Raw genomic sequence first — 14418 nt, forward strand, 5'->3', positions numbered from 1 at the left:
TTCTGAACAATTCGCGAGGAGTCACAGTTGAATTGGAACCTACCTTGGAGCGCGAAATCAAAGAAGCGCAGAAAAATGATGAGAAGATCAGTGAGATTCGGCGACTGATTCTAGGAGGCAAAGGCAAAGATTTTCGAGAAGATGCAGAAGGCGTGATATGGTTCAAAGACCGCTTGTGTGTTCCCAATGTCCAGTCTATTCGGGAGTTGATTCTTAAGGAAGCTCATGAGACAGCCTATTCGATTCACCCTGGTAGTGAGAAGATGTATCAGGATCTGAAGAAGAAATTCTGGTGGTACGGAATGAAAAGAGAAATCGCAGAGCATGTGGCTATGTGCGATAGTTGTCGAAGAATTAAGGCAGAACACCAGAGACCAGCTGGATTGTTGCAACCGTTGCAGATCCCTCAGTGGAAATGGGATGAAATTGGTATGGATTTCATAGTCGGATTGCCTCGCACTCGAGCCGGCTACGATTCCATTTGGGTAGTAGTGGACCGTTTGACCAAGTCAGCCCACTTCATACCTGTCAAGACCAACTACAACAGTGCAGTATTGGCAGAATTGTATATGTCTCGGATCGTTTGTCTTCATGGTGTGCCAAAGAAGATAGTGTCAGACAGAGGAACGCAGTTCACCTCTCATTTCTGGCAGCAGTTGCATGAAGCCTTGGGCACGCATCTGAATTTCAGTTCAGCTTATCACCCGCAGACAGATGGTCAGACTGAAAGAACCAATCAAATCCTTGAAGATATGTTGAGAGCCTGTGCGTTGCAAGATCAGTCCGGATGGGACAAGCGATTGCCTTATGCGGAGTTTTCCTATAACAACAGTTACCAGGCCAGTTTGAAGATGTCACCGTTTCAAGCGCTGTATGGAAGGAGTTGCAGAACTCCGTTGCAATGGGATCAGCCTGGAGAGAAGCAAGTGTTTGGGCCAGATATTTTGCTTGAAGCCGAAGAGAACATCAAGATGGTCCGAGAGAATCTGAAGATAGCGCAATCGAGGCAGCGAAGCTATGCGGACACAAGAAGAAGAGAGCTGAGTTTCGAAGTCGGAGACTTCGTCTATCTGAAAGTGTCACCGATCAGAGGAGTCAGAAGATTCGGAGTCAAAGGCAAGCTGGCACCCCGCTACATTGGTCCGTATCAGATTCTTGCAAGACGTGGAGAAGTGGCTTATCAGCTCAGTTTGCCAGAGAATTTGTCTGCTGTGCATAATGTCTTTCATGTGTCTCAGTTGAAGAAGTGCTTGCGTGTGCCGGAAGAGCAGTTGCCAGTGGAAGGTCTGGAAGTCCAGGAGGACTTGACCTATGTTGAGAAGCCAGCTCAGATCCTTGAGGTTGCAGATAGAGTCACCCGAAGGAAGACCGTCAGAATGTGCAAAGTCAGATGGAATCACCACTCTGAGGAAGAAGCAACCTGGGAGCGTGAAGATGATCTGATGGCCAAGTACCCGGAGCTCTTTGCTAGCCAGCCCTGAATCTCGAGGGCGAGATTCTTTTAAGGGGGATAGGTTTGTAACGCCCCGAATTTTTGCAGTTGAATTTTTTCTTTTCTTTACTCGCCAAAATTCGGGCGTTACCTTTTCCTTTTCTTTTTCCCTTCGCTAAACCTTGACCTTTTCCAAAGTTCTAGCGGGATTCGGTTTGGAATTCCCGTACGTATAAAAACCCTAAATGCTTTATGTTGCTTGATGCACCATGCCGAACCTTGCATCTCTTTTGATTGCTTTGAAAGCGCAATTGCATTCATGTAGAAAGATCGGATTTCGAAAATGTGGAGAAGATCTTTTCTTTCTTTTTTCTCCCTCTCTTTTTCTCTCCTCTTTTTCTCTCTTTCCCGCGCCGTGGGCCGACCCCGGCCGGCCCAGCCGCCCCCTGGCGCCCCCCCCTTGGGCCCAATAGGCCCAGCCGCCCCCCACCCCCCCCAGGTTGTCAGCATTGCAACCACTGCTCAGGCGAAGATGAAGCTGTGGAAGGAGACTTCCAGGAGTTCCAAGATTACGACGAGTTCTAGGTGTGGGTTAGCGGCAACCCCCAGTCGGCTGCCTGTGAAGGCCGCGTTATCTACGTTTCTTTTCCGCACTTTGATTTATTGTAAGAACTATATGGACGTCTCAGACGTATGATGTAATCGACTATTTCCCTTATTAATACTATTTTGAGCACTGTGTGATGATGTCCATATTATGTAACTGCTGTGTACGTGAATAACTGATCCTGGCACGTACATGGTTCGCATTCGGTTTGCCTTCTAAAACCGGGTGTGACAAAGTCATTCGGCGTTACCTCTGAAACGCTGACGTTGTCTTCAGTCGCTCGGCAGTTACCTCTAAAACTCCGACGTCGTCTACAAGTTACTCGACAGCTACCTCTAAAAACGTCGAAATGATGCTAGAGTTATTTACTTACAAACTCCAAGGAAATCAACTTCACAAATAAGCAGGATAATTGGCACAGAGAAGGCAACATAATTTCTTCATTAAAGGGAAGATATCATACTTACAAATCAACTCATTATGAGTTGATACTTCCCTACTACTACTACTACTACTACTACATTACATTATACTACTACTACTACTACTACAATACACTATACTACTCTACACTACTAAATACTACTATATTATTCTAACTATACTATACTAACATCTAAGGACCAGTGGCATCTAGCCACTGGCCCTGTTGCTGCCTCTGCCGCTGCCGTCCCTGTTGCTGCCCCTGCTGCTGCCACCGCCGCTCCTGCTGCTGCCGCCGTCGCCATCCTTGCTGCCGCCCCTGCCGCCGACGTCACCGTCACCGCCTCCACCGCCTTCGTCGTCGTCGTCGCCATCGCCGCCGCCGTCCTCCTCGGACGAGTCCTCCTCGTCCGAGGAGTACTCCGACTCATCTGAGCCCTCGAGCCCAGAGCGCTCGACAGCCCGGATGTAAGTCCAGACCTCCGCCGCAAGCCCCTGGGAGTCGTCTGAATCATCAGACGACTCACGCAGAGGAATGGGAGCCGGGGACCCCTCGGACTCAGAGGAGAACTCCTCCTCTGAGTATTCCGAATCACCGAAGTCCTCGGATGGAGGAGTCGGCTCACGCTTGCGCTTGTTGTTCTTGCCCATGGTGGAAGCGCGAGAAGGAGAAGAAAGCAAGCAGTGGAGAACAGCAAGAGATATGAAAAAACCAGAGAGGCAAAGGCACTAATTATAGAAGAAGAAGGCAACCGCTCACCTCCAACCACGGTCACTGAACAGTCGTGAGGCATTCAATACACACTTCAACTCGTCTGAAGACACGTCAGGCGGCTGACGCCGTTTCACGCAACGCAACACCCATTGGGACTCTAGTTAACAACATGGACGATATGATTACACCCGCCGTCGCATCACATTACTACTCAGAAGCAGCCGGTTAAAACACTCAGCGTATCAAGTCGTCCCTTGTCCACACCCATTGGGGGGGGGACGCCCAGGAATTATCAGTATATTTTTCAAAACTGTCACATCTGTGCAGGGCATGCAATGAATACCTCAAGACAAAAATGAGATATCAGTAAGAATCAGAGGAAAGCCAAATATAGCCGGGGAAGTACAGAATCTGACCGACAGAAGCGACGTGAAGACTAGACAGGGAACGACCATCAAATGTCCAACCAGTTGCAGAGCAAATAAATTGCACCACCTAGCAAGATATGGGCGGATCACGAACTCGGCTGCAAAAGACAAAATACATGCTGACCTCTGAAGCATAATATTGATGACATAATGTTGACCTCTAAAGCATAATGTGGATGACATAATGCCGACTTCTAAGGCAGAAAAAGATAACCTTCAACAAAAAGTCACGAAAGGAAGACCTTCAAGTGGATTATCCTCAAAAATCCACTTGAAGCTCGGGGGCTACACCCATTGGGTGCACCTTCGGTGCACCCCATGAAATACCATTTCAAAGCCAAGATAGTGTCGACTTCTAAGGCATAGAACAAGATTAAAGACAAGGCTGGCCCTCAACCAAAATACAAGAGTAAAATAAAAATAATTTCTGATGAAGACCTTCGAGCAGATTGTTTTCCAAAATCTACTCGAAGCTCGGGGGCTACACCCATTGGGTGCACCTCCGGTGCACCCAATGAAGTTCAGGGTCCCACAAAAAGAAATGCCGACCTCTAAGGCACAAACATGAAGCAAGGCTCCAGTCTACGAATGATCTAAGCAGAAGGAGATAGTAAAAAATCATTTTTACTGGACTGCTTGGAAAGCATCCCTTATCATAAATGAAGACTGCAAGCTGGACCTGGGATCTTTGAGCTGATTACCTCAAAATCAACCCAAAGATCGGGGGCTTGTGGGGGATAGATATCCCCCGGGTCCACCGGAAGGGTAAAAGACCTCAGGAGAGGCCCAAGGGCCCAATAAATCGTAAGGCCATCCTTCGTGGGCCTGAGGAGGGACAATCAGTAAAGCAGGTTGACGTAAGGCCGGATTGGTGTAAGCCCGGACGGCCCACAACGTTGAGCAAGCGACCACAACAAAGATCCGACTCTCCCGCGCTGGAGTCCCATGCAACGGAACCAGGCGAGGATAGGTCGGCAGAACCATAGGAAGATAGACTCAAACAGTTTACTATCTTTTAGGTGCACATTGTTATCATATCCACGTGTATTGCCCCACGGTCGAGTATATAAGGCCTAGGAGGCACCCCTTCAGAACGATCGACCTTATTACTCAGCCACCCACCTCAACTCTCTGCATTCTCAATTCAGAGAGTTACCTTGTAACCCCATTCACCAAGCATACTCACCAGGACGTAGGGTGTTACGCATCTCTAAGCGGCCCGAACCTGTAAACATTGTCCACTGTCCCTCGTGCGCCTGGCACGAACCATTTTGCTACAGTCGGCGACACCGTCCTACTCCTAAAAACACCTTGAGGGGCAACCCCGGGTGTGCGGTCGGACCCAAAACACCGACAATAATAACTGGGTTTATTACTAAAACTTGGATCTACTAATGATAATAAATATTTGACCAACTAAAAGCAACTACTTGACCTCAACTCCATATATAGCTAGTCCACCTTAGCCAAACAGGACATTTGCTGAGTACGTTGATGTGTACTCACCCTTGCTTTACACACCAACCCCACCCTAAGTTGTCCCCATTGTACTGAGTGCTCAGGAGGTGATGCTGGCAACATGGATGACTTTGAGGAGTTCCAGGAATATGATGAGTTCTAGTTCTTTCTTACTGGCAAACCCCCAGTCAGCTGCCTGTGTAGGCTTAGCATCTACGTTCCGTATTTCCGCACTTTGATAATTATGTTAAAGACGATGGTTATGTAATAGACTCTGTGGATGTCTTGGACATCTTGATGTAATAAAGTACCTTTCCGCTATTTATTTCGAGCATTGTGTGATGATGTCCAATTATGTAATCGCTGTGTACGTGAGTTTCTGATCCTCGCACGTACATGGTTCACATTCGGTTTGCCTTCCAAAACCGGTTGTGACAGCGGTGCTCTGAGCTTGAGGAAAAATATCTTCAAAGTCAAGCCGACTTAACCCAACGGTACTCTGATCTTGAGGAGAAGTATTCTCAAGGTCAAACCGACCTGGTTCGGGTTTCTGCTTCTCTGGATGATGCACATTCTTTGAATTCTTCTCTCAATGCTCAGCTTAACTCAGAAAGGATGGCATATGAGGTAAACTCCCTTAGTTGACTCTGCCATGCTTATTGTTGGCTGGGTGCTGAATGTTGATTCTTGTTCGCAGGAGAAAAGACAAGCTCTTGTGGCCTCTCGTGATAACTTGGACAAATTATATCGTGACGCTAGCAATTCCTTAACTATTTTTGAAAGGAGCCACCGCTTCACTATGTCAGATCTGGACCATCATCGTCACGAGCTGCAAGTATCTCAGGATGAAGTTCAGCGGCTAGGACAACAGTTATCGGCCAAGGATTTGACCATTAAAGATTTTCGTGCTTCGAAGAAACTCGCTGCACAGGAGCTGGAAACTGCTCGACTAGCTGCCAAAGCTTCAGAGGACAGCTGCGCCGTTCTGAGGGCTCAGCGCGACAAGGCTATGGACAAAGCCATTCACAAGGGGCGTATCTTGATAAGGAGGCCTGGTGTAGTGGTTCCTGATGACATTATCGCCGACGTCAAGGCTGCGCCTGATGCCTCGAGTCGGCCTTCTTCCTCGATTGCTCCTGCGAAAAACATTGCCAATAGAGATGTTTCGATGCAGTGACATCCTGCAAAGCACTGAATGTACTTATGAATTCTATGTGCGTGTGATGGTTGTGTTCGAATTTTTTGTGGGTGGAGCACTAGGATGTGTCCTTGGCACTGGCAATTATAACATTTTGTTTTCCTGAAGTACTGATTGTTTTTGTTGTCAGGGTATGACAGTCATCCTGAACAATTGTGAAAGTAAATGTGGCATGCTGGTTTTGAAACTTTTCCTGACTTATGCCAATCGCTTGGCTGGTAATCAGGGTATGACAGTCATCCTAAACAATTGTGAAAGTAAATGTGGCGTGCTGGTTTTGAAACTTTTCCTGACTTATGCCAATCGCTTGGCTGGTAAGGCATAGTGGTCGCCTTAAGATGAGTAGATGTCATCGTATCATGCTGACTTAAATCATTGCTGACTTGAGTCGATTGCCCCGCTAGTAGGGTAGTGATTCCCCTAAGCCGAGTCAGCGTGAGCATGTAGCATCGTCTTAGGTCGTCGCCGACCTAAGCCGATAGCTCCGTTAGCAGGGTATAGTGGTCACCCTAAGTCGAGTAAGCGCGAGCATGTTGCACCATCTTAAGTCGTCGTTGACTTAAGCCGATTACTCCGTTAGTAGTGTATAGTGGTCACCCTTAAGTCAAGTGAGCACGAGCATGTTGCACCGTCTTAAGTCTTCGCCGACTTAAGCCGATTGCTCCGTTAGTAGGGTATAGTGGTCACCCTAAGTCGAGTAAGCGCGAGCATTTTGCACCGTCTTAAGTCTTCGCCGACTTAGGCCGATTGCTCCGTTAGTAGGGTATAGTGGTCACCCTAAGTCGAGTAAGCGCGAGCATGTTGCACCGTCTTAAGTCATCGCCGACTTAAGCCGATTGCTCCGTTAGTAGGGTATAGTGGTCACCCTAAGTCGAGTAAGCGCGACCGTGTTGCACCGTCTTAAGTTGTCACCGACTTAAGTCGATTGCTCCATTAATAGGGTATAGTGGTCACCCTAAGTCGAGTAAGGGTGTTGATTCCAAGTCCAATCAAATCGAAGTCAATTGATAGTCAACAGTTTGAGTGCCCTTGAAAATGAAATCTTTATTGATGACGTATTCTCCAATTTTAGAATACAATGTTGCTCTGATAGCTTTTGAGGCCTTGCTAAGGGTAAAACTTTCTAATATGCTCTATTTTCCATGAATTCCCCACTTCCGTTCCATCCATTTGAGTAAGCCGGTATGATCCCGGACGAGTGACTTCTGACACAATGAATGGCTCTTCCAATAGTGGTGACAACTTGTGTCGTCCTTCCCCCGTTTGAATTTGGCGAAGGACCAGGTCTCCCACTACAAAGGATCAGTGTCGTATGGCTTTATCGTGATTGCGCCTCAAGGTCTGCTGGTATCTGGCCGACTAAATTACTGTGTTCAATTGCTCTTCCTCTAGCACATCAATATCCTCTAGCCTGGTAGCTTCGGCTTCAGTTATGCTTTCGAATACCAGCCTTGGTGCCCCAAACCTAAGGTCGGCAGGTAGCACTGCCTCCGAACCATAGACCATGAAGAAGGGGGTATTTCCATGCAGAGCTCGACTAGGTTGAGTTCTCAAGCTCCAAACCACATAGGGCAACTCTCTAATCCACTTTCCTGTGAACTTTTCTTTTTTGTCGAACACTTTCTTCCTGAGTGCTTCCAATATCATTCCATTAGCCCTTTTCCACCTGACCATTGGATCTTGGGTGTGCAACTGATGCGTACTTGATCTGGATACTCCGTTGTTCGCAGAAATCAAAGAATTCAGAGCTAGTGAAGTTGGATCCCAGGTCGGTTATGATGCTATTTGGTATCCCAAACCTGAATATTATGTCTTGTATGAACTCCACTGCCTTGGCTGAGGTTGAAGAAGCAATAGGCTTGTACTCTATCCATTTGGTGAATTTGTCAATGGCGACCAGCACGTGAGTATAGCCTCCCTGAGCTTTCTTGAAGGTCGAATCATGTCCAGTCCCCAGCATGCAAATGGCCATGTTACAGGTATGGTTTGCAGCTGTTGTGCCGGTAAGTGTTGTTGTTTTGACAAGAATTGGCAAGCTTCACATCTCTGGACTAACTAGGTTGCATCACTCTTTGTTATTGGCCAATAGAAACCAGACCTGAAAACTTTCCCAACCAGAGTTCTGGATGATGCGTGTATTCCACACTATCCGGCATGGATCTCATCTAATAGCTACTTCACAGTAACCGAGGAAATGCACTTCATGATGACTCCTATCGCGCCCCTTCTATATAGTGCGCCCCCTATGAGGGAGTAGTGGGCCGACTGTCTTGCGATGCGTTCTACTGCAACATGGATCATCTGGTTCTTCTTCATTCTTTATGTACCTGATGATAGGTTCTCTCCAGTCATTAGAGTCCAATTCTAGTTGGCTCAAGGTGTTGCACTCTTCCGCCTGATATGAGGAAAATACTTGGGCGTGATACTTCCTAGACAAATACTCCGGGTGGGACCTAGGCCCAACTGGATCCTAGCTTCGACAACGCGTCTGCTGCTGCGTTGCGGTCTCTTTCCACGTGATGGAATTCCAACCCTTCAAACTTGTCGTCTAATTTTCGGACGGCTGTACAGTACTTGCCCATAGAATCAGTCGAGCAATCCCAATCTTTATTTATCTGGCTTATGACCACTAGTGAATCTCCGAATACCATTAACCTCTTAGTGCCCAGTGATATGGCGATGTTCAACCCATGGATAAGTGCCTCATATTCTGCTGCATTATTTGATGCTGGGAATAATAGCTGAAGAGCGTACTTGAGTTGTTCACCTCTAGGGGCAATGAAGAGGATCCATGCGCCTGCTCCCTATAGCTTTAGCGAGCCATCGAAATACATTCGCCATACTTCAGTAGCCTCCGGGTTGTTAGGGACTTGTTGTTCAGTCCACTCGGATACGAAGTCAACTAGTGCTTGGGTCTTTACTGCTGTGCAAGGCCAAAACTCTATGTCATGAGCTCCCAGCTCGCTGGCCCACTTGGCTATTCTTCCAATGGCTTCTTTGTTGTGAAGGATGTCCCCTATTGGAAACCCGCTGACTACTATGACTTTGTGGTCATCAAAGTAGTGACGAAGTTTGTGAGCGGTTAGAAGTACTGCGTACAGTAGTTTTTGAACTTGGGGATACTTCTTTTTAGAGGGTCCCAGAACTTCACTGCTGAAGTAGACCAGATGCTGTACTAGATATGTGTGTCCTTCCTCTGCCCGCTCAACTACCAATGCGGAGCTCACCACGTGAGTCGTGCAGGAGATGTATAACAATAGATCTTCCGCCGGATGATTTGGCGTGGCTCGGCGTGGCGGCTTGAGTACTGGTGGCGTGGTCAGGAACTTTTTCAATGCTTCTAGAGCTTCCTGTGCTTCTGTGGTCCACTGAAACTTGTCCACCTTCTTGAGCAATTTGTAGAACGGTAGGCCCTTTTTGCCTAACCATGATATGAACCTGCTTAAGGCTGCCATGCAGCCAGTAAGCCTCTGCACTTTCTTCTATGACCGTGGCGCTTCCATTCTCATGATGGCTTCAATTTTTTCTGGGTTAGCTTTGATTCCTCGATGGCTGACAATGAATCCGAGTAACTTCCCTACTGGTACTCCAAAGACGCATTTCTCTGGGTTGAGCTTCCACCGGTATCGTCTCAGGCTGTTGAAGACCAGCTACAAATCTTCGATGAAGTTTTCTAAGTTTTCTGTTTTGATCACCACATCATCAACGTAAGATTCTACCCGCTTGCCCCAGTGATCGGCTAAACATGTTTGAATAGCTCTCTGATAAGTCGCTCCTGCGTTTTTGAGGCCGAACGGCATGGAGGTATAGCAGAAAGCTCCAAACGGGGTGATGAATGCATTTTTTCCTCATCTTCTTTTGCTAAGCTGATCTGATGGTATCTAGAATAGCAGTCCAGGAAGGACAACATAGAACATCCGGCAGTCGAATCAACCACTTGATCTATTCTAGGGAGTCCAAAGGGATCCTTCGGATAGTGTTTGTTGAGATCCGTATAGTCGACGCACATGCGCCAATCCACTTTATTCTTTTTGAGTACAAGAACAGGATTTGCTAGCCACTCAGGATGCAGTACTTCTCTAATGAACCCTGCTGCGACTAAGCGAGCTAGCTCGGCGCGAATAGCCTCTCTCTTGTCAGACGTGAAATGACGTAGTTTTTGTCGGATCGGCATTGCTTGGGGATAGGCCTTCAGTTTGTGCTCGGCCAGTTCTATTGGGACTCCCGGCATATCCGCAGGCTGCCATGCGAATACGTCTCGGTTATCTTGCAGGAACTGAACGAGCGCGCTTTCCTATTTGTCGTCCAGGCTGGAGCTGATGATGGCAGTCTTGTGTTCATCAGCGAATCCAAGGTTGATCCTCTTCATCTCCTCAGTCGGCCACATAGAGGTCATGGCTTGAGCTTCGTTCGCAGGTATTGCGAGGTCTCCCTTAGGCTTTGCGTTTGCGTGCGTGGAGGAAGTCGTTGGTGGTTTGGTAGTAAGGCCACCTGAATGGCTACTCGGAAACATTCCGCAGTGCCTTGGAAGTCAGCGCGCACGGTGATGATCCCTTGTGGCCCTGACATCTTCAATATCATGTACGAATAGTGCGGAATGGCCATGAATTTCGCCAATCCTGGCTTGCCGATGATGGCATTGTATCCGTAGTCGAAGCTTGCCACCTCGAACCTCAGGAACTTGGTTCTGTAGTTTTCCGGAGTTCCAAAGGTAACAGGCATGTAGATGTGTCCAAACGGGTATTGTCCTTCGGTCGGCACAATGCCGAATAAAGGAGTGTCCGACTCATGGAGCTCTTTGAGTGCAACTCCCAAGCCCAAGAGTGTCCGGGGGAAGGTGACGTTGATGCTGCTTCCCCCGTCCACTAATACTTTCTTTACCCTGCTTTCTCGGATCACCGGATCGACGAGGAGCGAGTACTTGCCCGGATGATCGAAGTTGAGCCATTGATCCGCCCGGGTAATGGTGATCGAGTGTTCTGACCACCGATAGGGGGTGGGGGCACTGGTGGTTGCCACCAGTATCTGTCGGTCGTTGAGCTTCTGTTGCCTTTTGTTCTCTTGCAACTCGTGTCCTCCGAAGATGACATTGACCTCTCTGTCGACGCACAGGAATGCTCCACCTCCTCCCCTTCCTTCTGCTGAGGTCATCAAGGTTTCCCGGGCCCTCCTCGTGGTGGGGGAGGTGGTAGAGGTTGGAAGGGTCGGCCATTCCCGACGGAATGCTTGAAATCTCTGCAGTTCCGCAAGGTGTGGCGCATATCCTTGTGATACGGGCACTGGGCATCGAGGATGTCGTTCAGTGTCCGCTCACCTCCATGGGGTGCACCTCGGGCATGAGAGACGGGTGGTCCAGCGGCGTGGACCTCTTCAAGAGGCCTCTTCTCCCAACGCTTGTCAGTTTGCTGGTTCGCGTCATGCCGCGGTGCAGACGGAGCAGGCTTCGCTCCCCCGATGAGGTCCTAAGCCCGTTCGTCGGCGGTGACGTAGACATCTGCTTCCCTGAACAGCTGCTCGGAGGTGGTCGGCGCCTTTTGCAGTATGGCTCGGACGAAGGCCGAGTCATTGGATCCCCGGTAGAAGTCCTCAATCACTGCTGCCTCAGCGACCTCGGGGATGCAATTTCTCATGGTCTAAAACCTCTTGAGGTACGACCGAAGCGTTTCATCCCCTCGACGCCTGATGGATTTGAGGTCCCACGGCTGCACCGGCTTGTCGGAGAGGGATTGGAAGTTGGCGATAAAACACCGACTAAAGTCGCTCCAATCGTCGATGCAGTGTCGCGATAGGTGTCGTAGCCATTGCAATGCATCTTGCCCAAGGACAATGGGCAAGTATGCAATCATCACATCTTTAGTTGCCCCAGTGGCCCGGGCAGCGGTTGTATAGACGACCAACCAGCCTCCTGGGTCCTGCTTAGGCTCGTATTTGTCGACGTTGGAGACCTTGAAGTTTGGGGGCCATTGAATGGCCCTGAGACGCGGAGTAAGCGCAGATACTCCACACGTGTCTTCCTATTGACTACTGTGGTGCCGGTCCCGAGGAGGGGAGTTGCCGATGTGCTGTCTTGACCGTCCCCGGGTAGTGCCACCAGTTGAAGCCGTTGCCAACTCAACTCTAGTGGCCTGACTTCGTGTCGGAACGCCATGATCCCGATCGTACTCCTCTCGGCGTCGTATATCATTCTCATGTCGCCGTTCACGTGAAGCGTTGATGGAGCTCCGCGTGTCCCGCCGTCTGTTGATGGCGTGCCATAGATTGCTCGGGGGATGAGCGAGGGGTACTACTACAAAACATGTTATATGAGACGGTTAATTTACAGTTCTTAAGACGCTTATGAAGTGTCCAAATTTGATGGAGTCGTAAAAGATGTCCCACATTTAAGATGGTTATAAACCGTCTTAAAAAGATATTATATAAGATAATTTTTAATTTATAACCGTATGAAAAAGGTATTTGTTTAAGTCATTTTGTCCGATAGACCGTCTTGAATTAGGTTTTTGTTTAAGACACTGCTTCTAAAGAACCGTAGAGCATACAAACATTATAAGTCATAAAGTATTTATCAAACCGTCTCGAATATCCTACAATAATAGATGATTACAATAGGAAAACCATCTTATTTAGGTGACTAATAATGGACGTTTTAGAAACCGTCTTATTTAGGAGACTGATATTAGACATTTTGGTGACCGTCTTATTAAGTTAAATGAAATGACTTACACGGCAGTACATTCTTCAATTTATAATCATTTTTTCAGATGTCATGTTATAATAATTTGAAAGAGAAATATACATACACATATATTGAACAACATTATAATTAATATAATATAAATAAGTACCATTCAATATATCATAAATAAGCATTGTCAAACAACACATACATAAGTGTACTCTAAATCTAAACTAAAATACAATTGTTTGCACTAATGTTAAGCCTAACTTTATATGAATTCAAGTCTCCACATTTTGCGGCCACCAAATTTGAATTCCATTCTATGTTTTCCTGTACAACAAATAGGAGAAAACTAGACATAGCAAAAAGCTCTAAGCAGCACGTGGATGGTCTCGAAGCTACCCTTGTGCTTCTCCCTGTTCTTGATCACTCCTACAAGCCAGGTGTTCCTCCCGCCGGTCATCATGACCACGTTGCCGACGTCAAACTTGATGAAGTCCATGATCTTGTTGGTCTCCAGACCGATCTTGATGGTGCCATTTTTGCAAACTTTTAGCTATACAGAAGGGAGATTGTGTTTGGAGTAAAGAACGACCAACCTCACCACATATGGACTCAAAGAATAACTTTAGATCTGCTTGAGTGACCTGCGTGTATTAAAACAGAACCATGACAGAATGAATACCTAGTGGAATGACATCTCACAAAGTGCGTTTTCAGGAAGAGACCGTCGAGGTCAAATCTCTGGTGAAAATTGACAGCTTCTTTAATTGTGTTGAAAACACCCTGATCCTCCATCTCCTCCCAAGAGTCCCAGTTGGCAATAGCGTCAGCCCATGTAGCTACCAGCTCAAAGACCTTCAGACTTTCAGTTTCTTCCATGCAAGTGACAGAACTCATGACAAACTCAAGTAACACAGAAGCATCGTTTACGCATGACAGAGGTGGTAATGCAGAGCCCTCCTGAAATGAATGTTGAAAACAGTCAAGCAAGTTTCACCACTTGAATACCTCAAGACAACAGGTCAACGGCAAACTAACATACCATATTGTCAGCTTGAAACAACCAAGCTTTTTGTAACAGTAATGAAATTGTTTGGGCAATAGCAGACTGGCCTGACTGCCAGAACCTCTTCTCAGGTGTCTTGTTTTCATCTGGTGCAGAGCTCTCCCAAGCTTGCACCATTGCTACGAGGGCTGCGAAACCCTGTTCAACAACCTACATGGCAGATATATTAAATAGTGTGGTTGGGATTTCCTCAAGGAATCCGATACACCAGCTGTTGGGGACTTGTTCTCAAATGCTATGAATCAAGAACAAGGCAACACACAATGTTAAATATTAAAGTCCTTCGTCCTTCGAAACATTATTTCCCCTTGGGTATAATGAATTTCGGACGAAGGTTATGAAGGTCATACCTTCATAATCACAATAAAAGATTAAGAAAAGATTTATGTACATAATATGGAAAATAACA

The 14418-nt window shown here is 47.3% G+C and overlaps 1 protein-coding gene across 1 annotated transcript; it reads right to left on the reverse strand.

Annotated features, from left to right (window-relative positions):
* Window positions 1-13426: 13426 nt before the first annotated feature.
* Window positions 13427-14161, reverse strand: LOC103638511 (uncharacterized). The gene is made up of 2 exons (XM_020544120.3): window positions 13986-14161; window positions 13427-13903 (listed from the first exon to the last, which is right to left on the reverse strand). The coding sequence occupies exons 1-2, from the start codon at window positions 14124-14126 to the stop codon at window positions 13556-13558; spliced, it is 489 nt and encodes a 162-aa protein (XP_020399709.1). The 5' UTR covers window positions 14127-14161; the 3' UTR covers window positions 13427-13555.
* Between the last annotated feature and the right edge of the window lie 257 nt (window positions 14162-14418).

Source organism: Zea mays, chromosome 9 (genome assembly GCF_902167145.1).
Source record: "Zea mays cultivar B73 chromosome 9, Zm-B73-REFERENCE-NAM-5.0, whole genome shotgun sequence".
Taxonomy (NCBI): Eukaryota; Viridiplantae; Streptophyta; class Magnoliopsida; order Poales; family Poaceae; genus Zea; species Zea mays.